At 32.1% G+C, this 27434-nt stretch overlaps 1 protein-coding gene across 1 annotated transcript; it reads right to left on the reverse strand.

Moving 5' to 3' along the window:
* Window positions 1-4451: 4451 nt before the first annotated feature.
* On the reverse strand, window positions 4452-24367 carry LOC145325615 (uncharacterized). Its single transcript, XM_080168578.1, has 7 exons — window positions 24209-24367; window positions 22602-22664; window positions 22151-22231; window positions 20432-20471; window positions 19178-19231; window positions 7370-7459; window positions 4452-5983 (listed from the first exon to the last, which is right to left on the reverse strand). Exons 1-7 carry the CDS (start codon window positions 24365-24367, stop codon window positions 5586-5588), a joined length of 885 nt encoding a protein of 294 aa, XP_080024704.1. The 3' UTR covers window positions 4452-5585.
* Between the last annotated feature and the right edge of the window lie 3067 nt (window positions 24368-27434).

Raw genomic sequence — 27434 nt, forward strand, 5'->3', positions numbered from 1 at the left:
TGGTTGGTTCATTAGATTGATTGTCCAAACGTTAAACCACCAATTATAATCTACAGAAGGTGTAATTTTTAAAATCATCATTGGGGATTAATATAAATTTTTCAGTCATTGTCTTATCCCTTTCGATCCCTGGGTTGGTATAGAAGCAAATTCCGGGCCATCAAGGAGAAAATCTTTTTAATAATTTTCCACTTTTTTTGGTAAAATAGTGTGAATACCTTAAATGATGGTAAAAGGATAGCCTGATATCTAGTTGCCGAAAGTGTACGCAGTTTCCTGGGTGTTTCCTCATCCTCGCTCAATATTTACTACTAGCTACAAATCTTCAAACTTCCCTTAAAAAAATCAAAATTTGAATGTGTAAACGATTTATACAATATACATTATAAATTTGAATTTTTTAAATTTTTTTTTTTTTTTTTTGAAGTTTGAAGCTTTTTTAGCTAGTAGTAAATATTGAGCTAGGATGAGGAAACACTCAGGAAACTGCGTACACATTCGGCAACTAGATATCAGGCTATCGGTAAAAGTGATTGAAAGGAACAAGGCAGGGTGGGAGGGAGGGGACACTGGGCTGTATTTCACTAGTCATCAAAGTTTTATAATAACGTTATCTGTTTTGTTAGCTTACCAACTTTGGGGACTATGATCGAATTTTAATTGGTTGGTTCATTAAGTTGAAATCCAAACATTTCAACCATAAATTGCATTCTACAGACGGGCTAATTTTGTGTAATATAATTTGGGATGTGCATCAATTTATCGGCCATTGTTTTATCCGTTTAGTTCCCTGTTAATTCTGCTGTAATCTCAAGAAAGATAAGACATCTAGTATATAATTTACTTTCTAAATATATTCACCTGCGCCTCTTACTTTTTCACCATAGGAATTCGATGGTGGGTAAGAAAAAGCCGTTTTACGCGACCATACGCAATATTGGAAAGGCGAAGCAAAATACAGATCTCAGTTTTCGCTATTTGATTTACTTTTTTTCTCTATAAAATAAAAGCGTTGCTTGCAAGATTTTTTATTTCGCTATTATATAAAGCTATATAATATATTTTTCCGAAAACGGGATTTTATTAATATTCCTAATAAGCGTTTCTCAAAGTTTTACTAGGTCATATGCAATATTGGAAGGGTGAAGCAAATTACAGATCTCAGTTTTCATGACTTACAGTGTAACACGGCTTTTTCTCACCCATCAATGAATTCTTATAGTGGGGGTGGGGCGCACCTTAATCCCCCAAGTACAGCCTGAGGCACGGATAAATTGGCATAGGTAGTGCATCCAATAGGAAACTGAGACCACACATACATATATAGAGGAATACTTAGGGAGGGAGGGAACATTGGGTTGTTTATTACACTGGTCCCCATAGTTTTATTATTCGTTGGCTTAATTGGGATCTTTAGGTACTTAATCAAATATTAATGATGAAGTAAAGTTTTTCTCGTATTCATTCGAATCCGGTGAATAGGAACCGGTTCTCATCCATACGAAAAAACTATGTCTAGCATCGTATTATATCCAGTTTTCTACGAATGTAGAAATGTACAATCATAAGATTAAAACCAGTTTTTTTAGCCGGTGCCTCCGGCACCTCGGGGCTAAAAAAACTAGTTTTAATCTTATAATTGTACATTCTATATCCGCGGAAAGCCGTTTATAATACGATACGAGAAATAACTATTCTTTCATTATGATAAAATCATGTCCACCCAAATAATCCCATCAGAGTGCTTAAACTGTTTTTAAACTATTTATGAAATGTATATCACAAATATAGTCTGACACCTGTAGAATCATACTGCAAAGCTGCAAAGCTACTATAAATAAAATCTATTTTTTACTATCATTATCTTTTAATCATATCATGAAGAAAATGCTTTGTAAGTAATATTTAATCCAAAAAGAAAAGACACATCACGATTCAGCAAAATTTACTTAAACTTTGCATGGCGATTCCTTTAATAGTTAGGTACGATTTAGAAAGCGTAGCAACTCTATAATCATTACCAAAATGTCCGTACTTCCATTTTAAGCATGTTGATTTTTTTACTTTTTTAACGACAAATTTTTATGTGATCTAATATCCTTTTATATATCTATTGCATTCATATTACAATGAATCCAATGCATTAAAGTTAATTTTCAAATTCTTGTTAGATTAAAATATGTATTTAAAACAAGGATGATAACATATATAAGTAGCGAAGCACAAAAAACATGGAATGGACAAACAGTCAAAATAAGTTATAGAGAAGAAGTTCAGCTCTCATAACAAGTAAAAAAGGAGAGAATATTAAAAAACTACAAAGAAATCACGAAAAAATGACACTTCCATCTTTTGAATCACTATTGAAAGATAAACGGATAGATTTTTTGCGAAAATGCTTTAGGAATCTTCACAAAAAAATCTTTAATAGCAGCTGAGAAAATTACATTTGTCCAATAGCGTTACAGACTGCCAAAGTGAATTATAGAGTAGCTTCACACTAAAATTATTTATTATGGATTATTAACTGCTTTCAAAGAAAATATTCAAAAGTGTTATATTTATTGCAGGAAAAAAAGTGACATTATATGTTATAAAACAGTACAATAAAATTTTTTTGTCAAATATGGCTCAAGACTTGGTAATTGTCAGAGAGAGATGGGACAAAGGGTTGTTTATCACACTGTACTAGTCCCCAAAGTTTTATAATGACGTTTTCTTATTCTTTGAATTAACAACTTTAGGAACATTAGTGAATTATGATTGGTTGGTTTATTAAGTTGTGTGTTCAAACGTTTCAAAAACTAATTTTAGTTTACAAAAGGGATAATTTTGTGTATAATCATCAGGGATGTATACCAATTTATCGGTCATTGTCTTATCCCTTTAGATCCCTGGTAATTGTACTTATTTTTAACCCAAACTGCAATTTTGGGTCATTTATATAATTTTTGTGAATTTATTGTTCTTTTTATTGCTAACAGTGATTAATAATTTGTAGCAGGTCAATTTACCAGGGATCTAAAGTGATAAGACAATGGCCTTTAAATTGATGTACATCCCCAATGATCCCCATAAAATTACCACTTGTGTAGATTACAATTGGTAGTTAAAACGTTTGGACAAGCAAGATTCAATTAAATTCCCCAAAGTTTTTAAACCAACCAATGAGAAAGCGTTATTATAAAACTTTGATGACTAGTGTAATAAACACACCAATGTCCCATCCCTCCTTCTTTTGATTGCTAACAATGATTGATGATTTCAATTTTCAAAATTTCAACCACTTATTGTAATCTAAAAGAGGTAACTTTGTGTTTCTTCATTGGGATTTACATCAATTTATCGGCCATTGTCTTATCCCTTAAGATCCCTGTGGCATTTGGACACACTAGTGACAGGGAAACGAATTCACTTCTTCCAATTTTGGCTAAGTATTAAAATTTTATAAAAACTGTTGGCTTTCATAAAACAACATGTGACTATATCGATACACGTAGCGCATCCGCTCGTTGTCAGGAAGGTGATAGGTTCGAATCTTGGCCAAACACGCCGTCATACTCAAAGATGTTAGGTTTCTACTGCTGCTCTGTCAGGTGCGCGACATAAATAGTAAGAGTAGGGGGAATGCCTTGGCCCATAAACAGGCGCAACTCACTACCATGCACTGTCAGGATTTAGATGGCTCAACAACTTTGGGGGACTTTTAATGAATTTTTATAGGTTGATTTAATCAGTTTAGTGTCCAAACGTTTCAACCACAAATTGTAATCTACATAAGGGGTAATTTTGTTTTTCATCAATTTATCTGCCATTGTCTTATTATTATTATTATTATTGAGGACTAGTGTAATAAACAATATGTATAATGAAATTAGACATAAAACCATGATGATTCCAGGTAAAACCAAAATTTTTCAGCGGGATCTTTTTGAGAAAACTAGATTTGAAAATGTCAAGTTCAATTTTTATCCCCTGGAGTTACAGCATAATCATGACAAGAAAAGCAAAGATTATTTATTTAAAATTTTGAACAACTTTGCTTTTATGAAGTCTTTCATAAAACCTCTCTATATATGATTTATATAGGGCTGTATTGCCGTGACCTTTGCAAAGCAACTGATAAAAATGGCCATTAATTAACTCCCTTCAGGAGTGGTTTTAAGAAGAACTTTATAAAAGCAAAGTTGTTCAAAATTTTAAATTTGTGGTTGATGAAGTAGTTGAAGTTGTAGTTGTAGTTGTTGTAGTAGTTATAGGTGTAATTGTGATTGTAGTTGTAGTTATTTGTAGTGTTAGTTGTTGTAGTTGTAGTTGTAGTTGTAGTTGTTGTAGTAGTTGTAGTTGTAGTTTTTGTAGTCATTTTTATTGAAATAAAACTTGTTTGGAAGTCCATCAAAAGATTTACATGGCAGACAGAAACCCTTTAAAATGTTTTAAAAATGGGAAGATTCAATAATATAAATTTATTTCAAGCAAAATAATAATTTATCCAATAACATTTGTTTTTTTAAATTCAATTGCAATACAATAAAAGTTAGATTTATATTTATATTTGAGTTTTACATTTGGTAATAATCTTACAAACCAATTTACCAAATGTCCAAAAGTAGCACAGCATTTGGTTGTAAAATTATGTAAGTTGAAATAAAATTAGTCAAACTTAAGTTTATTATCAAGATTAATTTTAGTTGAAAATGCATAAAAATAAAGAAAACTTAATATTAACAAATCATAAAATTACTCTGCAAGTAATACAGTTAGGGTGTTGAATCCATTTTTATAGAAGCAGAAATATAATATATGATTACGGTTTTGGCCCTCTAAAAAACGTAATCTACCTTTCCACTTTCCCCTCTCTTGGTAATGATATCATCAACGCCGATATGATATTTGAAATGTATTATTCTACTTTCAATAGAGGCAAAACTGGAATGGTACATTTATGTTTACATATCAGCGTATTCATAAACATTGATTTCCTTATTTAAATCGACATAATAAAAATGGTATATTCTAATTATTATTTTTATTTTACATAAAAAAATTTTAATTATAAATAGTATTTTATACATTCCTATAATTAACATAATTTAAAAATAGTATGTATGATTTCAATTATGTCGATGTTAGAAATGTAAACCACCATTCCAGTTTGCCTCTCTTGAAAGTGGAATGGTACATTTCAAAAATCGTATCGGCATTGATGATATCATCACAAAGAATGGCAAAATTGGAATGGTAGATTACAAAAATCATATCGGCGTTGATGATATCATCACCAAGAGAGGGGAAAGTGGAATGGTAGATTACGTTTTTTAGAGGGTCAAATCTGCAATCATAGATTATATTTCTGCTTCTATAAAAATGGATTCAACTCTCTAACTGTAATAGATTAGTCCAGTCTTTAACATTGTAGTATTTGTATGTCTAGTTGGTCAAAATTAAGTGATAAAGCTAGTAATATTTATGTACATCAAAACATTCTTTATGTGATAATCATACTTTATCTAGTTCACATTAAATGATAATAAACAAGTAATAATTACCAATATGTAGTTATTAGTAATTAATAATGTTCATTATCAGTTGGCGCCACAATATCTTGCAGTACAGGCTGGTGTGTTCTCAAGATAATAAACAAAGAATGTGCCACAGTTGGTCACCTTTCCTTGATTTGTAATGGCACAATCATTAGCACTACCATAATCCGTATCAAAACAGATGTCGATATCTGCACTTTCATTATTGTTAGCTGGCAATGCAGAATTTGACCAACCAGCACGATATGCTCCACAATGATCTGCACCTGGGGTTGCCTGTGCTAGCCTAGTACCAGCTGGGGGTTGGAACCTGTACCAACCCGCATCCATCCAATCTCCTCTATTTGAATGACCAATGTTATCACAAAATTTTTCACCTTTAAAAGTACTTTCACTTCTTTCGATCTCATCCAAAACATTGTAGTTTATACACTCATCTCCTAAATAGTCATAAGTTTTGTTGCAGTACCTAATAAAACAGTGCAAAAAAAAATATCAAATATTAGCAGCAGCGCTATTCATTTACAATAATTGCCCTATTAATATTTATAATTTGTAGATGTACCCTTTAATTTTTTTTATTTTTAAAGGGTCTGTGAACGTAAATTTTTCTCATCTTAAAAAATCAAATCTTAACATTATCTCATTCATAATATCTCACAGATAGAGCAAAACGCACTTTTGTTTGCTTAAAAAACGGCTTTTTCCGACGATTTTTATAAGGTACAGGGAAAGGAAGAAATATTCCGGACTATATAAATGTGCATTAAATTGCTTTTTTCTCCCATTATAGCTAAAATTAAACTTTTTCTCATAGTTCTTGATTTTTCCTAATGGTTAAGCTGACTTTTAACATAATTCTTGCTTTATACCAATGTATAGTTACTTAGAAATTGATCAAATAAGCAGTATTTTTTATTGAAAACCAAATACAATAACAAAGCTAGAAACAGGTTTTTTTATTAGTATCCAATTAACTTTAGGTGGCATATCTCTCGCCCACCTTTAATTAAAAATTTGTAAATAATAAAGATGCAATATTTCTGATAAAAGTCTAAACTAATTCTCCAAAGTGGGTTATTTATTGTCCAACACAATTAAAAAGGATATTATTATTTTAAATAACCTATGAGATTCAACCCTTTTTTCAATAATACGAATTTAAAATAGGTCTTTATTACCTAATTACTACGTTATAAAAAAAACTAATTGGCAATTTTATATCATAAAATAAATCCTTAACAGTAAGTAAATTGTTTCAACTATATATGACAAGTTAAATATCCCTACAAACATTATAAGAAACAAAAACGTTCATATTTTCCCTGTTTTTTCCTTTTTCCCTCCCAAAATACCATAAAATCAAGGCATTATTCCTGGATATTTTTGTTAATAGGACGTTTTTGGTTGATCAGTGTAGTGAAATGTGCTTAGAAAATGTGAAGATTTGATAATCAGATGAGAAATTTTTACGTTCACACTCCCTTTAATATTAATACCAATACAGCACAAGATTTCAAAAAAATATTCTTGTGGAGAACATTGGTAAACCAACCCAAAATGCAAATTCAAAGAAAATCAATAGAAAAAGACTTTTAAGACTTTTTTCCCATTTAGTGTACACTTTAGTTTGAATAGCAATTACTGTTTTTCACAAAATTGTGATTAATGGTTTTAGTTTACTATAAGGTGCATTTCTCTCAAACTCAAAATCAAAAAAAAAATCTTACTTGAACTATTAAATCTAAGGTTATTTATGCTGTTTTAATTGATATAAATAAGGAAAAAAATTCAACCGATTTTGTTAATAACAATATATATCTTACTTGGAGCTGTAGTTGTAGTTGTAGTTGTAGTTGTAGTTGTAGTTGTAGTTGTAGTTGTAGTTGTAGTTGTTGTGGTAGTAGTTGTTGATGCTAAAAAAATAGAGAATATTTATTTCTTGCATCATATTATAAACAGCTTTCCATGGTTATAAAATGTACAATTATAATATAAAAACCATTTTTTTTTGCCCCAAGATGCCGAAGATTAAAAAAAATGAATAGATAACGAAAGTAATATACACCAATAATATAGAAACAAGGATGACAACATCCGTAAGTAGCGAAGCACAAAAAATTGTGGATGGGAATACGTAGAAGTAGATTTAAAGTGTATTTATTAAAATCAAGAATAGATTCATTGGAGAAAAAAAACACAAAACCTTGTTTTATTTTGTATGATGAAGACGGTTAAAGTAAATTACATACTAGATGCACATAACAATGGGAAAAAATAATCTTGAAACTGTTAATGCAAAAAAGTTTTTAAATTGGACCAAAAATACCAAAGATATGGGGAAATATGTCAAGCATATAAAAATAGCCAAAAACCTGCTAAAAGGCAGTTTGGCCGCCATTGTTTCTTTTCTTAAAACGTCAGAAATTTAATATTAATATCTTTAACTGAAAAAAATTTTAAAATTGGACCATAAACACCTAAGATATGGGTAAAAAATGTGAAAAATATAGAAATAGCCAAAAACCTGCAAAAAGGCAGTCTGACTGTCATTGTTGTTGTCTTCAAACGACAGGAAATTTAATTTTGATATCTTTAATTGAAAAAATTTCGAAAATCGGACCATAAACACTAAAGATATGGGAAAAAATGTGAAAAATATAAAAATAGCCAAAAACTTGCAAAAAGGCAGTCTGACCGTCATTGTTGTTTTCTTCAAATGACGGGAAATTTAATTTTGATATCTTTAACTGAAAAAACTTTTAAAATCGGACCATAAACACCAAAAATATTGGGAAAATTTGGAAAATATGCACATAACAATGGGAAAAAATAATCTTGAAACTGTTAATGCAAAAAAGTTTTTAAATTGGACCAAAAATACCAAAGATATGGGGAAACATGTCAAGCATATAAAAATAGCCAAAAACCTGCTAAAAGGCAGTTTGGCCGCCATTGTTTCTTTTCTTAAAACGCCAGAAATTTAATATTAATATCTTTAACTGAACAAAATTTTAAAATTGGACCTAAAAACACCTAAGATATGGGTAAAAGTGTGAAAAATATAAAAATAGCCAAAAACCTGCAAAAAGGCAGTCCGACCGTCACTGATGTTTTATATTAATTGTGCTCCTTAATTATGGAAATATTGTCAAAAAAATTCAGCTCTCTATCTTTTATAGGAGCCGAGAAAATCACGTTTCCCCTAATTCATTAATTACGGACGGACGGATGGACGGACATTGTGAATTATAGAGTAGCTTCGCTATTAAAAAATATTAGGATCTTTAAATCACAACGTTGCCACTGCAAATGCCTCTAGGGAGCTGATTTTGAAAGCAGCTCACCTAATAGCGATATTTAAATCAAAATGGCAGTTATGGGTCGGGAGACACCCACCAGCTCAGTATTGAATGACATAATTTTTCTCTGCTCTTTGGCGTCTATTTTAGTGATCTAAAGGGATAAGACAATGGCCGATAAACTGATGTACATCGCCAATGATAATACATAAAATTATCCCATCTGTAGATTGCAATTTTTGGTTGAATGTTAGGACACTCAACCAATCCAAATTTATTTCAAGGTCCAAACTTTTATACGTTCTATAACACATGCCCAATAGTATCTGTATCGATTTTTAGCTTTAGATCTCAACTGTGAAGCTTTTTACAGCTATTCTAGCAATAACCTTAAATGGCTATTTTTGTCAAATTTCTTGCTGATATGAAAAAAACGAAGTTTGGGGTGCAATGACGTATGTGTTTGTCACAAAATAATTGAAAGATTTTTTAATTCTTTCTTTGCGGATTTTAAAACTGTCTTTAAAAAACAAAGAAAAAAAGGTATTAATCATTAAATTCTGATAAGTGGATAAATACCGAGATGAATTCTTAAAGAACTTTTGCCCCACTAAAATTTTAGTAAGGCAAAATTATCCCCTCTACATTTTTAGTTTGCCTCACTGATTTTAGTGGTGCAAAAGTTTTTTCAGAATTCACCTCCGGATAGTCCTCTGATATCTAATACTAGATATCAAGTATCAGACAGATAACAACAAATATTTTCTTTACAAAATTGTGTTTTATTATATAAAAAAGGTAAATTTTTAAATTTAAGAAACTATATTATACATCCAAAAGTCTGTCAATCTGTAATACAAATGGAGTAATACTTATTACTATATGGTATCAAGAATTTAACAAATAATAATTGTAACAGCAATTTTTGGGCATAATATAAAAATGATATTGCTGGATATCTGGCCCAGCCCTAGTCATAATAATAATAAGGTAAGGATAGTGCATGAAGTGCATCAACTATGAGTTTGACTAACACAACACTACTTCAACTTCAATTACTACCTCTAAGAACACTTTGGTTTCTTGTTAAATATTGTTTGTTTACAAATAGAAATACAAAATATAAAACATATATATGTATAATAAACTAGATAATGGTACCCTCCACCAAAGTATCTATACAAATTTTTAGTACCTTTGAGGGTAATTAGAAAAATGTAAATTTATTGAAAAAGGCACAAACATATGCAGAGGTGTAAATATAAAAAAAAACATTTTTGTTTGGTTATGAACTTTATTGAAAAATCCATCTAAATCAACAAAATTGCACCATACTTATGTGATAAGATAATTTTTATAAAATTTTTTATCATTTTTAGAATCCAATTCATTCCACTAGATAAAAGGTTTTATAGAAATTTTCGAGAAGACAAAAAACCAAAAGAAAAACATAGGATTAATACTGATTTTATTGGCTTTGAGTTGCTGAAGGCCTTCACAATCAAAAAATATTTTTTTTTCTTATCTGTAGTTAGCTGTCTATGAAGCTATACCAGAATTAAATGTTATATGATTTTAATCTAACCCATAAGACTGAATTATTTCTTATTGTCTTTAATTGAATAAAAATTTAAATTATTTCAGTTGTTTTTTATGGTACATCCTGATTCTATTATTACTAGTAACAGTTACTTTAGCCAAGAAGGAGCGGCAAATCTTTAGGAAATATTGTTCCCCAACATGTGGGGACACGTAAATTTCCATGCGACTGGAGCCAGTCTTGGAGTGGCCCAGCTTGACGTGAACTGGGGAATCGACTATGAGCCATTGAAGGACCAACCGGAGCAGCAGTGCTTCAACCTGACCATCGATGAGACCTTCTGCAGTCGCAACAAGTCCGAGATTGACGTGAAGAGCTGGGTGAGCTGGACGTGTACTGATCATACACCAACGTCTGGCATTGCTATGCTGGTGATGGATATTCCCTCGGAGTATATCATGATGCAGGTAAAATATCTCAATTTCTTGCAGAGTTTTTTTTTTTGGAATGAGAGGATAATATTTTTCTCTGGTGATTTTTCTTGGGAGTGGGGTGGTACAAACTTCCAAAATAGGTATATTCCTTTCCAGAACCTATGAGAAGCTATCCTTTTAATCTGTGTGAAAGTAAGTCCTTTTTTATCCTGTAATTAGGCAGTTATGCAACAAATTTACTTAGATTTTGTTTAGACTTATACTTTTATATTCTGCTAATTTAGTTTTGACAAGTGCTGTTGTTCGTTTGTTCTTCCTTCTGAATGTAGAGCTTTGCTTTTATTGATGTTTCCATCCCTGTTTTTTTCTATGTTAGCCTGATGCCGTCAAAATTGTGACTGTTTTTTTTACTTTTTTATGCCTTTTTGAAGAAAAAATGCATCGAGTGTTCACAAATTGAAAAAAAACAATGGTTTCTCCTCATTTGTATGGTCAAAAAGATTGTCTGTTCGTTTGATGCGCGATCTTGTATGTCTTTACACAAAAAAAGTTTTTTTTAATTTCCAAAATGCATCAGTTTTCATGAAAACTAATCTTATTTCTATTTTAGCCTGATGCCGTTAAAATTGTGAGATCTGGAGTAATCCCACAAATGAAGGGTGTAGATGTGGATAAAGCTGGCAAGACCATCTGGTACTTTATTTCTGGTAGTATCTAACACCTGTGACACAGTGTTTCACTCATACAGTTTGGAGGTAAGATTCATTCTTTGAGTTACAGTGATTGGTTGGCATATAGATAGACAGTTTTGAATTCAGACAGAAAGATAGACATCCTGATACTTTGAACATCTAACTCATAATACACAGTGTTTGGAGGTGAGATTCGTTCTTTCAGTGATTGATTGATTGATTTCACCAGTGATTTAAAGGGCTAATACAATGGCCGATAAATTGGTGTACATCCGCAATAATTATACACATTTTGAAGTACATTTTATCTGTTGCATATCCCCTCTTTGTCTAATTCTGATATGAACCCACCCTAATGTCTTTCTATCTTTCTATCTATCTATCTATCTATCTATCTATCTATCTATCTATCTATCTATCTATCTATCTATCTATCTATCTATGTATCTATCTATCTTATCAATCAAATTTCAGATACTTCCCCGTGGCCAACCTGACACGAACGCGGCAAGCCGTGATTGTTGAGCCGATGCGACCGGAGCGGTTCTTAGTATATATATGAAATTATAAAAAAAAACATAAACATAATAAAACTTTTCAATAAATCCATAGTTTCAGATATTTAAGGTTTTAAAAATCTTCCTTTTTCTGTTATAAAACAAGGATGACAACATCCAAAAGTAGCGAAGCACAAAAAATAAAATCATGGATGGTAATACGTACAAGTAGATTTAAAGTGTATTTATTAATTGATTTATTGGAGAAAATAAACACGAAACACTGTTTTTTTTGTGATGAAACCCTCCCCACCTTTATTTAAAAAAACAATGATGACAACATCCATAAGCAAAGCTCTAAATCAGAAGGAAGCCAAACGAACAATAACTCTTGTAGAGTGTAAGAACTTAATAAGCAGAACATTAATTTAGAAGTATAAACAAAACTAGCCCCCCTCCCCCTATCAACCTTAGTTTAACAAATAAAGGGGGGTCCAGAGCTCGACCAGCACTTTAAGTAAAATCACCAGATTACAAAAAAATAGAAATGTCTTTTTTTTTTAAATATGATAAAATACCACAGTAAAAATCCTTTTTGGGACCGAAAGTATAGTTTTCTGCCTTATGATATAAACATATTAAAAAAAAATTTATTACAGTTTTTCCTGCCGATGGGAAATCATTTCCTGGTTAATGTTGATTATTATCTGTTAAACTGAATTGTACGACTGGAAAAATTCAGGGCGAAAGGGAAAACTGGAGTGTAAATTATACTGGTTCCCAAAGTTTTATATATCTTATTTGTTGTATCATAAACGTTTATAAGCTAACACTGTTCAAACTTTTCCACTAATGAATATTATCTACAGTAGTTTTTTGTACACGAATTCATAGTCCATTGCCTTATCCCCATTTCAGGGAGAAAGGGAACATTTGGGCTGTAAATTATACTGGAACCCAAAGTTTTATAATCATAATATCTTACTTGTTGGAGCATAAACTTGTATAAGCTAACACTGTCCAAACTTTTCCACCAATAACTATAATCTACAGAAGGAGTATTTTTGTGTACAGCCCATTGTCTTATCCCCTAAAATCCCTGGGAATGCGCCGCTGTGATTGGCTGAAATTCTGCGCGGGGTGATTTAGCGCACCATTGAAATGATTTTAAGATCCAGCTCTGGATAGATACAGAAGCGATTTATTCCAATAGTGCAAATATCTTTTTTTTCCGAGAAAAAAAAATTTCCTTGAAATGACTCCTTTAAAATTGTTTTTTAAGTGGAAGATATGGAAAGTGTGACATCTTAAAGTTACGCCAAAAAAGGAGAAGTGGGAAAAAAACAGATGGATTTTGATGACGTCACACATGACACTTTCCGTATCTTCCTTATTTTTTATGATTTAGGGGGCAAGGGTTAAATAAATGTATATTCATTGGGTGGGGACACTGTGCCGACTTTCAATTTGGTCTTAAAAAATTAGCCAATAGCGTTGGAAATATAAACACATCCAAGTCGCTGCAAAAGAACAGAAAGCAACTTGCTAGCAGACAAAAAAGCCCCCTCCCCCCCCCCCCCCCACTGGAACCAGGTCATACATTTATTATGTAGACTAACCTTAAGAAAACTTTGTAGAATAGCTGCTACACTACTAAACATTAAAATAATTTATGGGATGATTTAAATGAATTCCTCCCCCCCCCCAAAAAAAAAAAATTATTTAAAGAAGGAAGATAAACTATTATACAGTAAAATACTTAAAATGCTACAAGTTATTCAGGTACATAATACAAGATATCAGAGTTGACATGAGCAGAACGCCAGACGCCGATATGACGGGCGCCGCCGAGTAGAACAGACATAAGGGGCACTGGTAGCTGCTGCACACCTCGAAGATGCTCAGCGTGTACAAGGCTGTAAAGTTCCAGGTATACACGAAAGGGCACTGGTAGCTGCTGCACACCTCGCAGATGCTCAGCGTGTACAGGGCTGTAAAGTTCCAGGTATATATACTAAGAACCGCTCCGGTCGCATCGGCTCAACAATCACGGCTTGCCGCGTTCGTGTCAGGTTGGCCACGGGGAAGTATCTGAAATTTGATTGATAAGATAGATAGATACATAGATAGATAGATAGATAGATAGATAGATAGATAGATAGATAGATAGATAGATAGATAGATATATAGATAGATAGATAGATAGATAGATAGATAGATAGATAGATAGATAGATAGATAGATAGATAGATAGATAGATAGATAGATAGATAGATAGATAGATAGATAGATAGATAGATAGATAGATAGATAGATAGATAGATAGATAGATAGATAGATAGATAGATAGATAGATAGATAGATAGATAGATAGATAGATAGATAGTATCAGGATGTCTATCTTTCTGTCTGAATTCAAAACTGTCTATCTATATGCCAACCAATCACTGTAACTCAAAGAATGAATCTTACCTCCAAACTGTATGAGTGAAACACTGTGTCACAGGTGTTAGATACTACCAGAAATAAAGTACCAGATGGTCTTGCCAGCTTTATCCACATCTACACCCTTCATTTGTGGGATTACTCCAGATCTCACAATTTTAACGGCATCAGGCTAAAATAGAAATAAGATTAGTTTTCATGAAAACTGATGCATTTTGGAAATTAAAAAAAACTTTTTTTGTGTAAAGACATACAAGATCGCGCATCAAACGAACAGACAATCTTTTTGACCATACAAATGAGGAGAAACCATTGTTTTTTTTCAATTTGTGAACACTCGATGCATTTTTTCTTCAAAAAGGCATAAAAAAGTAAAAAAAACAGTCACAATTTTGACGGCATCAGGCTAACATAGAAAAAAACAGGGATGGAAACATCAATAAAAGCAAAGCTCTACATTCAGAAGGAAGAACAAACGAACAACAGCACTTGTCAAAACTAAATTAGCAGAATATAAAAGTATAAGTCTAAACAAAATCTAAGTAAATTTGTTGCATAACTGCCTAATTACAGGATAAAAAAGGACTTACTTTCACACAGATTAAAAGGATAGCTTCTCATAGGTTCTGGAAAGGAATATACCTATTTTGGAAGTTTGTACCACCCCACTCCCAAGAAAAATCACCAGAGAAAAATATTATCCTCTCATTCCAAAAAAAAAAACTCTGCAAGAAATTGAGATATTTTACCTGCATCATGATATACTCCGAGGGAATATCCATCACCAGCATAGCAATGCCAGACGTTGGTGTATGATCAGTACACGTCCAGCTCACCCAGCTCTTCACGTCAATCTCGGACTTGTTGCGACTGCAGAAGGTCTCATCGATGGTCAGGTTGAAGCACTGCTGCTCCGGTTGGTCCTTCAATGGCTCATAGTCGATTCCCCAGTTCACGTCAAGCTGGGCCACTCCAAGACTGGCTCCAGTCGCATGGAAATTTACGTGTCCCCACATGTTGGGGAACAATATTTCCTAAAGATTTGCCGCTCCTTCTTGGCTAAAGTAACTGTTACTAGTAATAATAGAATCAGGATGTACCATAAAAAACAACTGAAATAATTTAAATTTTTATTCAATTAAAGACAATAAGAAATAATTCAGTCTTATGGGTTAGATTAAAATCATATAACATTTAATTCTGGTATAGTTTCATAGACAGCTAACTACAGATAAGAAAAAAAAATATTTTTTGATTGTGAAGGCCTTCAGCAACTCAAAGCCAATAAAATCAGTATTAATCCTATGTTTTTCTTTTGGTTTTTTGTCTTCTCGAAAATTTCTATAAAACCTTTTATCTAGTGGAATGAATTGGATTCTAAAAATGATAAAAAAATTTATAAAAATTATCTTATCACATAAGTATGGTGCAATTTTGTTGATTTAGATGGATTTTTCAATAAAGTTCATAACCAAACAAAAATGTTTTTTTTTATATTTACACCTCTGCATATGTTTGTGCCTTTTTCAATAAATTTACATTTTTCTAATTACCCTCAAAGGTACTAAAAATTTGTATAGATACTTTGGTGGAGGGTACCATTATCTAGTTTATTATACATATATATGTTTTATATTTTGTATTTCTATTTGTAAACAAACAATATTTAACAAGAAACCAAAGTGTTCTTAGAGGTAGTAATTGAAGTTGAAGTAGTGTTGTGTTAGTCAAACTCATAGTTGATGCACTTCATGCACTATCCTTACCTTATTATTATTATGACTAGGGCTGGGCCAGATATCCAGCAATATCATTTTTATATTATGCCCAAAAATTGCTGTTACAATTATTATTTGTTAAATTCTTGATACCATATAGTAATAAGTATTACTCCATTTGTATTACAGATTGACAGACTTTTGGATGTATAATATAGTTTCTTGAATTTAAAAATTTACCTTTTTTATATAATAAAAAACAATTTTATAAAGAAAATATTTGTTGTTATCTGTCTGATACTTGATATCTAGTATTAGATATCAGCGGACTATCTGGAGGTGAATTCTTAGTTGTTGTAGTGGTTGTTTCACTAGTTGTGGTGCTAGTAGTGGTAGTTGCTAAACAAAATTTTTAAAATAAATCTTATGTTCATAAAATGTGTTTGTTCAAAAGGAGGTCGTTTTATTCACATATTTTTATCTATACATTTATTCATAATTAAGAACAATTTGATTTAATAAGAGTATTTGACTACAATCAACTTTACAGAAAATATGCCAAAAAATGACCACCTTTATTTTGTTTGTCCATCTGTCACTATGGCAATCATAATGACATGTGATCTCTATATATTTACCACTCAGAATCACAATCTTGTGTCTGTATGTCTGTCTGACTTGTCCCAATATTTATTGTATTTTATTATAATCCTGCAAGACCATGGCTCAACATGTAGCACATCCCGTTATCGTCAAGCGTGCTTTTTCTCAACAGTTTAGCGGATTAAAAACAAACATATTTGCTGAATCAAAACTGGTTTGACCTAAATTGTAACTGCTCCTTCTTCAGGATAATAGGATTTCATAGATTTTAACAAGAAATGTGTGATTATATGACTTTAAAATAGCCTTTAATCAAAAATCATCTTATGGTTTATGGCTTGTTAATATAATTTCCTCATCTTTGTTGAGGCTTTAAAACAATATTTCTATAGACATTCCAACACTGCATATTTAGGATGTATAACAATGATTATTTTATGCATTATTAGTGATATAGAAAGTCATATCAAAAGTACTTTTTATATAATAATTCTAATTGTTTAGATACTTAGCCGTTTATTACACAAAAGTAAAATTTTTATTTTTGAAGTTTATATGGATAAAATAATTGATATAATGAAAAAGTAAGTAGGTTAATATATGACGCAAAAGTTTTCTTTAAAAACATTATTTAAAAAAATATTTAAAATTTTCAACTTTTTAAATTTTACATGAATTGATTGAAATTTGGCAAAAATGTTATAATGATTATCTGATATGTACTTTATGTAAACAGTATGTTTTTATGTCTGTAGCTTAAGATTTCGATAGCTGATAAGGTCCCAGGATGGGTTCAAGCTATTGAATTTTATATAGAAGTCTTTGAATGATTTTATGCCTTAACCCCTTAGAAAACAGACCAACTAGATGCTAGGGGCACAATCGCTATTTTTTTTATATTGAGCAGTATATTTTAATTTAACATCAAATTAATGTCTTGTGTGTTTAAGATTATTTAGCAATAGAAAACAATTATTATTTAATTTTAAATCTTATTTAAAACATGGGAAAACCTTTTTCAAAATATGATCATAACCTAAATAGGTCAAAGATTTGGGTTCTTGTTAATCTATAATTATAATTTAAAAAAAAAACAAGACTCTTTTAAGATAAAGAATAAAGGATAGAAACATTTACATACAACAATTATCTTTAATGCATGCAGGATTTTACTTTATCAAACTTATAAAGGTTAGTCTTTAGGTTAGATTAGAAAACCTTTACATCTCATTTCTGCTGCTTGATTTTAAAAGAAAAGCTTTTCTATACTTAGGGTTGGTCTGTCTGTCCATAACGGATAGATCTTATCGTTAATTTAGGCATTTTATAATTGTCCTATTGATTTCATACTTGGCATGGTTATTTCTGTAGTAGTAAGGTACGATTTAGAAAGCGTAGCAATTCTACAATCGTTGTCTATTTAAAAAAAGTTGATTTTAAACATTTTTGATATTCCTACTACAAAAAGAATGTTATAAACAAAGCATATCTATGATAAAGTCCGAAAAATGTAGGAATGTCCTTAAACAGTATCCTATATTTTGGAACAAATTTACTTACATTTTTTTAGACTTATACATATATATTTGCTTATTCAGTTATGGCACTCTACAATTGTTAATGTTTGTTTGTCCTACCCTTTCATAGATTCACTTTTATGTATATTGTCATCCTTGCTGTTATATGAAAGTTAAGTAGCAGATACAATTTAGGTAAAACCTGTTTTGATTAAGAAAATATGTCTATTTATAGGATCCATTGACTGCTTGTTACGTGTTTGTTTTTAATCCGCTAAACTGTTGAGGAAAAGGGTGCTGGGAGGTGATAGGTTTGAATCTCGGCCATACACGTGTCATAACTAAAGGCTTTAAAGATGATTCCAACTGCTGCTATGTCAGGTGTGTGACACAAATACTTAGAGTACAGGAAATGCGTTTGCCAAAAGGTAAATGGCCGGTGAATTGATTTACACCCCAAATGTGGATACCCCAAATTACCCCTTCTGTAGAATACAATTTGTGGTTGAAACATTAGGACACTTAACCAATAAAAATTTATTTCAAATCCCCAGTTGTAAAGCCAACAAATATGAAAACGTTATTTTAAGACTTTGGGGACTAGTATTATATACAGCCACATGTCCCTTCATACCTGAATCTATTTAGTAGGGTTGGGCCGGATACTTTTTTGGCCGGATATTGGATATCCGGACATCCGGTATCCGGATAGTTTCAATATACGGTATCCGGCAGTAAAAATCAGCCGGATATCAGGTATCCGGATATTTTCAATATCCGGTAACCGGCAGGATATCGAAAAATAGTCAGATATCCGGCCGGATATCCGGCCCAACCCTACTATTTAGTCCATTAAGAACTCAATTTTGAAATGAATGTTACTTACTTGTTGTTAAAGCATCTGAAATTGGTGTGGTTGTAGCAGTTGTAGTTGTGCATTCTTAATATAATATAAAGGTAAAAAGATGTCTGTAATTTAAGATCTCTCTAACGTATGGACTGACATGAGTCTTCTTTAAAGTGAAGGTTTATAACTATTTTATTTAGGAGGGAACCCAAATGAATTCGTCACTGGAAAAAAGGTATTATCCTCTTAGAATTTTTTTTTCAATTTTGAAAATTTGAGGGGGTTTGGGGTGTCAAACCCCCCAAGAAAATAGTTATAAACCTACCCGGGACCTATGAGAAGCTACCCTGTAAAGGAGAACCCGATCTCTTCAGCGGTTAGCGAGATCCTTCAGTACAAACAAACAGACAGACAGACAGACATCGTTCTACTTTGTATTATAGATTAAATTTAATATATAGTTGATTTTATGATTATTTGGGAACAATTTATTACGGACGACAGATATTATCTAGTTTTAGATTAGCTGCGCTCTTGTCTACTAAAGGGGGGAAGGAGTGGACATTGGGCTAATTTATACACTGGTCCTTAAAGGGCGAATATAGGTTTGATATGATATGAGCTTATATGAAAGGTGCCATTTCATACTTTTAGAATATCTATACCAAATTTAAAAATTCAAAAAAATCCTTAAGTAGATTTTGCAATTTTCTGTTTCAATTGAACATATGATAAATGAGATTGCCGACAAACCGTTTATTTTAGCCCTTTAAAAGACTTTTTTTTGACTACTTTACTTATGTTCATTTAATTAATACATTTGCATGCATCTTTTAAGATTATAAAATCATTAATTTTCGTAATTTTAAATGTAATTATTTTAATTACAAATAAGCGTACGTCGGTGTGACGTCATTGACACGTCACCATTTCCTCTGCGTAAACAATCGGGTAGATATTCGTTACTTAACGTATTTTCAATGAAATTATTTGGGAACAATTTATTACGGACGACAGATATTATCTAGTTTTAGATTAGCTGCGCTCTTGTCTACTAAAGGGGGGAAGGAGTGGACATTGGGCTAATTTTTACACTGGTCCTTAAAGGTTTATAATAATGTTTTCTAATTCGCTTAACTACTTTGAGTACTTTTATAGAATTTTTATTGGTTGTTTCATTAGTTTCAACTACTGTTATCTTCAGAAGGGGCAATTTTGTGTTTAATCATTGGGTATGTACATCAATTTATAAGCCATTGTCTTATCCCTTTAGATTCCTAATTAAAATAATACCTAGACCAATCAGAGAACAGAGAAGATTCGGAAAAATGTCCTAAAAAAATACAGGGTGATTCAGAAAAAACTGTGTTTTCCGATTTTCTGCTACAACCAGAAGAAATATAGAAATAATAATTATACATCCTTGTTCTCTGTAAAAAAAAAATAAACTTAGAAAAGGTGTTTTTCAACAATATCTCTGAAAATAGTGGCTCATTTTAGAGCAAAAATATTTCAAAAGGTGCGTATGATGCTTTATTCTGGTAGAATTTTGTGCTTTAAGGTTGGTTCTTAAATATTAATTTACTTGAAACCAACATCTTAACACGCACAATAATAGTTATTTCTCGCCTCATATTATTATGGGTTTCCGCGGATATTTTTATATCCGTAGAAAGCTGGATATAATACGATACTAGACATAGTTTTTTCGTATGGATGAGAACCGGTTCCTATCCACCGGATTCGAATGAATACGAGAAAATATTCTACTAATTTTTAGAAATAATGAAAAACACTTTTTACGAATGTAATGTATTTTTTACAGAGAACAAGTACAAATAATAATTTTTCTTTTTTTTCTGTCTGTCTTCATATCTATCTATTAGCTATTAATACAGTGTGTTTTTTTATGAGTACTTTTTTGAAAGCAATTTTACCCCACTTAAAGTTATCAGAATTGAATGATTAATGGCTTTTTTTCTTCGTTTTTTATAACCATTTATAGAACATCAAAAAAATATTTCAGTTTTTATTAAAAAAGTGCAGTAAAATCAAAAATTCAAAACTTAGGTGTCAACATCTAATAATGGTTTTAGCACATTGTTCTCATACTCAAATCTTCTACCATTTGCAAGAAGAACGCTTCAAAGTTGAGATAGAGAGTTAAAAATTGATACAGATACTATTGGGGACATGTACTAGAACATAATAAAGTTTGAAGGCCATATCTTAACCAGGGAGGGAGTACTGGCCCCCCAAAGTCGACTACTGAAAATTAATTTTTTTTCTTGTAAAGGGTAGAAGATTTGAGCTTAAGAAAAATGCACTGAAAACATTTTTAGATGTTGACACCTAAGTTTTGAATTTTTGATTTTACTGTACTTTTTAAATACAAACTGAAATATTTTGTTGATTTTCTCTAAATGGTTATAAAAAACGAAAAAAATAAGCTATTAATCATTAAATTCTGATAACTATTAGTGGGGTAAAATTGCTTTCAAAAATATTCTCATAAAAAAAACACACTGTATATCTTTCTGCATTTCTATAAAACTATTAAAATATGTACATACTAGCCGCACTTGAGGAGGGGGGAGTTGAATTTGATAACCCAATTTTTTATGTTAGATTTTTAAAGAAAAAGTAAAAAATGGTTCGGTGATAAGCTCAAATCTTGGCCAGACACGTGTCAAAACTAAAGACTTTAGAAATGGTTCCTACTGATGCTATGTCAGGTGTGTGACACAAATAGTTGGAGTACAGGGAATGCATTTGCCAAAACAGGCGCAGCTCATTAACATGCACAGTTAAGACTTCCGACGATAAAGTTTGTGCAATCAAAGGGTTGGTTGTCTATAGGGCGAATGGACGCTTTACACCGCAATTAAGACTCAGAGTATGTTTCAAGGTATGTGGTGGAGAGGTCTAGAACCCAAAGCAACACCAAGACCTGCACTAGAGGTAATCATTGTACTAAATTATCTTTTGTGACATTGTTTTCATGCAACCTACTTGAAATGGATTATATAATTGAAGAGGTTCAACTTGTAGATCAGGTTGTGTTAGTTTTTCAAGTAAATCAGCTGGTCTTTGCTAAAAAAAAAATAATAATAAGCTAAAAGGGGTCATTTTTTTCGCGTATTTTTTGTACAGTTTTTTAGATTATCAGTCGATTTATACGCTTTGACGTCTATTTCGGGAATCTTAAGGGATAAGACAATGGCCGATAAAATGATGTACATCTCCAATTAAGATACACAAAATTTCCCCTTCTGTAGATTACAATTAGTGGTTAAACCATTAGGATAAAAAAGTGTTTTAAGTTCCCGGTTGTAAAGCCGACGAATGAGAAAACGTTATTATAAGACTTTGGAGACTAATGTAATATACAGCCCAATGTCCTCTTACATATTCCCGCGTCTATTTAGTCCTTTTTAAAAATTCGATTTTGAAATGAACTTACTTGTATTTGGAGTAGTTGTTGAAGGAGTTGTTGTAGTAGTTCTTGTAGTTGTCTTCCAGTCCCCTGGAATACGTTTTTCATTAACAATAGCTTTATAGTGGAACAGGCAACTTCATGATTTAGATCTTATTAAAAAATTTAGAAAATACTTTTAGAGAGTATTGTAGTTGCCTGTGAAAGGCTTTTGTGTCCCTCATGTGACCTTGACATTAATCTATAATTGTTCAAGTCAACCTGTAACTTATTTTTTGATTGCTCAAAATAATGGGGCGATTACCCCCCCCCCAAAAAATTTTTTTTACATTTAACCCCCCCCCTCTTTAAAATTTACCCCTACCCTGGGGGTGCCATAGGCACCCCTAACCATTTAGGAGGGGGTATTTACCCCCCAAACAATTTTTGGGGGGTAAATACCCCCCAAACAATTTTTGGGGGGTAAATACCCCCCCCCAAAATAAGAAATCTCTAATAAAAAAATTTTTTGCGCATTTTTAATACTAAATATTTAATAGAATTTAAATTACCGCCCCCCAAAAAATTTTACCCCTGGGGTAAATTTGGGGGGGTAAACTAAATTTACCCCCCCCCCCCCAACAGACTTCAGGGGGGGTAATTACCCCCCCAATCAAATTTTACCCTGTGGTAAAAATTTTGGGGGGGAAGGAAATTTCGCCATTTTACCTCCACCCAGTTACGAATTACCCCCCCTTAAAATTTCTTACCCCCCCCCCAAAAAAAAAAGCTTGGACGTCTATGCTCAGAGACCTAATTTTTTCTCTAATCTCCCATCCCCCCCCCCCTCACACTTTTCCTAAACAGCCTTCCTTGCATATTGCTGTATATAGTGTACATTAATTACATGACAGCTTAAAAAAACATTTAAATCTAAGTTTAAAATTAAAAGGCTGTCTACACCGCCCCCAGGCGTTTTTCAGTCATTGGATACTTGTATAATTATATTGTGTTAATCCTATTGTATTCATTGTTTACAAAAAATAGTTTATTAATAAATTCTTAATGCAATGTAATTATCATTTATAAATGTTGAATATTAAATGTATATGTCGTTTTGTCCCAGTAAATATTTGAATTTGAATTTGAGTTGTTCATAACCAGAATATAAATGTATCAAAGTCTAAACAAAATTGCAAATAAATTTGTTGAAAAACTGCTTAAATACAGGATAACCTTCAAGGACATACTTACATTTGTAGGACTTGATTATGGAAAAATGTAACATTGTAATTTGTTGTCCTCAATAATGATACACAAATTACCTTTTCTTGTGTGTAAATTAGAGAAAATTTTGACAAAAATTTTAAAATTTATGTAGATTAAAAAATTGATAGTTGATAGGCTTGAACACTCAACTTGATGATCTAACCAATCAAAATTCATTAAGGTCCTTGAAGTTGTTAAGCCAACATAATAACAAACGTTATTATAAAAGTTTGGGGACTGGTGTGATAATCATTACCTATTAATTTAGTACATATTTAGTTCGTAAACAATATTGTACTCAAATAAATGCAAAAGAAATCTGTGATTAAACTAAATAGAAAAACTGCATGACAAATAAATGTTTAATTATGATGTTACTACACTACCTGTTCATCTGACAATACATCTAAGGGGCTAGCTAAACGTATATTAAGGGGGCTGGCTAACTGTATATCAATCGGGCTAGCTAAACCAGTCGCAGCTACATAGAGTAACAAAAAAATACACGAAAATAAAAAAAAAAATTTTCGTAAACATTTCTTCATTTTTGTAACATATATTATAATAAGTTATTATTTATATTTCTGAAAAACAAAAATACTCATATCAAAATATATATAAACAAGGATGACTACACAATATGTAGCGAAGCTTACAAATTATGGATGGCCATCCCAATAAAATGGACAGACGGACTGACCCTAATTATGTAAAAGCTAGAGGCCTCTAGTGGCACTTTAAATGTTTGGTTTCTTTTAAATATAATACGTTACCTATCTATGTTGCATTCAAGGCTCTGCATAAAATTTTTTTTTAGATTTATCTTGGTTTGATGGTGGTACCCTCCCCTAAAATAGTTATAAACCTTCCCAGGACCTATGAGAAGCTATCCTGTAAAGGACGTCCAAGGGGAGGGGTAAAGTTGCTCTACCTTGGGGGTGCCGTAGGCACCCCCAGCCATTTAGGAGGGGGTATTTACCCCCCCCCCTAAACAAGGAAATTTTACCCCCCGGGTTAAAATTTTTGGGAGGTAAAAAAAATTTGCGCCATTTTACCCCCCTCTTAAAAAAATGTTAGCCCCCACAAATAAAAACGATTGGACGCCCCTGGTTAGCGAGATCCTTCGGTACAAACATACAAACATAAAGACAAAGACACAGACAGACAAATAGACATCCTGTAACTTTATCATAAGGATTCAAAATTACCCCTTGCTTAGTTTAAAACTATGGATGGATGAGTTTTGACATTGCTAGTTCTACGATATTTAAAATTACCCCTCGCGTTTATTGGTGGAAATGATTGAACATTGCTAGTTATAATCTGGAATAGCCATAAATCAATAATGCATAATTATCTCACAGTGCAGAGAAATGCGCGAAAAAGACCTATTTTACTCGTTTTTTCTTATGTGAAGCTTTCCCTGTGCATAATTGGATCTTGGCTATTTTAGATTATTTGTAGGCCTTCTTATGCTGCTTAAAATGGTGTGCGGGTATGATCTGTACGTTCAGCCGTTTGGCAGCTAGCAGCCTTTAAAATTCATAGATTTTTGGCAATATTCGTTACCAGCAATATTTTACCGTGAACTGCAGTAGATCCAAATATTTGAATATATTTTTTATGACCAAAGTTAGGGATCTAAAGGGATAATACAATGGCCGATAAATTGATGTAAATAAAAAAAAATAGTGCAAACAAAAACTCCTTCTGTAGATTATAATTATTGGTTGAAACTAAATGAACCAACCAATTCAGTTTTTTTAAAGTCCCAAAAGTTGATAAGCCAACAAAAAAAGAAATTCTAATTGTTACCAGAATGTGCATACGTCCATTTTAAACATATTGATTTTTAACTTTTTTAACTACAAGTTTTTATATGATAAAATTATCCGATTGATCTGTTTTTTTGAAAAACTGAAAACTCTATAATTAAGCCCAAAAAATGTCCTTAAACATTTTCCTGAATTTAAGCAGTTTTTTAACAGATTTACTTACAATTTTGCCTTGACATTTATACATTTATATTCTAATTATTCAGTTCTGACACTATACAAGTGTTAGTGTCCGTTTGTCCTACCGTTTCAGTGCTTCGCTTTTTTGGATGTTGTCATCCTTGTTTTCTTGCAAAGGGTAGAAGATTTCGGCATAAGAAAAATGCGCTAAAACCATTTTTAGACACCAAAGTCTTTAATTTTAGATTTTACTGTACTTTTTAAATAAAAACTAAAATATTGTTGTTGTTGTTTTATTTATTGTCTTTAAAAATGAAGAAAATAAGCCATTAATCATTAAATTCTGATAACTATAAGTAGGTTAAAATTGCTTTAAAAAAAGTACTCTGTGGAATTAATTAAAGAGAAGCTTTGCTCCTCTTTATTTTAAACAGACAGCTAAAGGGCTAAAGAGGTAGCTGTCATGATATTGCAAGCTGCGGCTTGCAAATAACTATGTGCAAAGCCAAGGTTTGCTATTTGGTATTTGAATCTTGCATAGCTAGGTTCGCCCCCTGTAGCTGTAGGCTCGAGTCCCTAGGTGCGGACGCCACAGTTACTTTAGAAATCTATAATACAAAGTAGAACGATGTTTGTCTGTCTGTTTGTTTGTTTGTTTGTTTGTTTGTCTGTATGTCTGTCTGTTTGTTTGTTTGTTTGTCTGTCTGTCTGTTTGTAGCGAAAGATCTCGCTAACCGCTGAACCGATCGGGTTCTCCCTAACAGGGTAGCTTCTCATAGGGTCCGGGAAGGTTTATAACTATTTTCTTGGGGGGGGTGGGACACTCCCAACCCCCCAAATACTGAAAAATATCCCCCCCCCCCAATTTTTTTTATTTTTTATTTTTTAAGCTAAAATCTAAAATAAGAAATTGGGTTATCAAATTCGACTCCACCCTCCTCAAGTGCCCCTAGAGGCCTCTAGGGGCGTATCCGCTAGTATAAAGTATCAGTTATAATATTATTGCTTGCTTGCATTTTATGTATTAAATAAAAGTTGATCAACAATATAAATTGAAGTTATTTGATGGTAAGAATAGCGAAGCTTATCTATAACTAGCTATTGTCGGCTATACGTCCATATTACAACTCATTAAAAAACAAACTGTATTATAAAAGGGCTTATGCCAGAATTTGGCGAGAGCCAATAAAAGTCACAAACAAAGTATTTGAAGTTCACAGTGTAAACATATATGATATAATACCGAGTTCTCCGGAACCATGAATGATCGTATATTTGATGTACAGCGGTTGGAGGGAATGGATTGGGGGGGGGGGGGGACGACTCAATCTTAATCTAAACATGCAGAAAAAATGTGGTTTCTGGGGTTTGTCTAATATCATAACATAGCAGTAGCCTATTAGCCTATAAGATTCTGTTTTTGCTGTGTTAATATCTAACACACAATGTCCTTGGGCCGGATCTGAGGTCAGGGGGGATGTACAGATTTTATGTATAGATTTTGTGGACTGTTAGATCATTGGCTTTAAAACCCTTACAGTGGGATATTCTTTACAGTTTTTAATGTATTTGAAATGCTTCTTGGACACACTGTGATTAGCCACTTTTTGATTTATTAACACTTTTAGAATGAATTTTAAATTAAAGGGACAGTTGC

Source organism: Acartia tonsa, chromosome 8, assembly GCF_053477335.1.
Source record: "Acartia tonsa isolate MP-2025a chromosome 8, ASM5347733v1, whole genome shotgun sequence".
NCBI lineage: Eukaryota > Metazoa > Arthropoda > Copepoda > Calanoida > Acartiidae > Acartia > Acartia tonsa.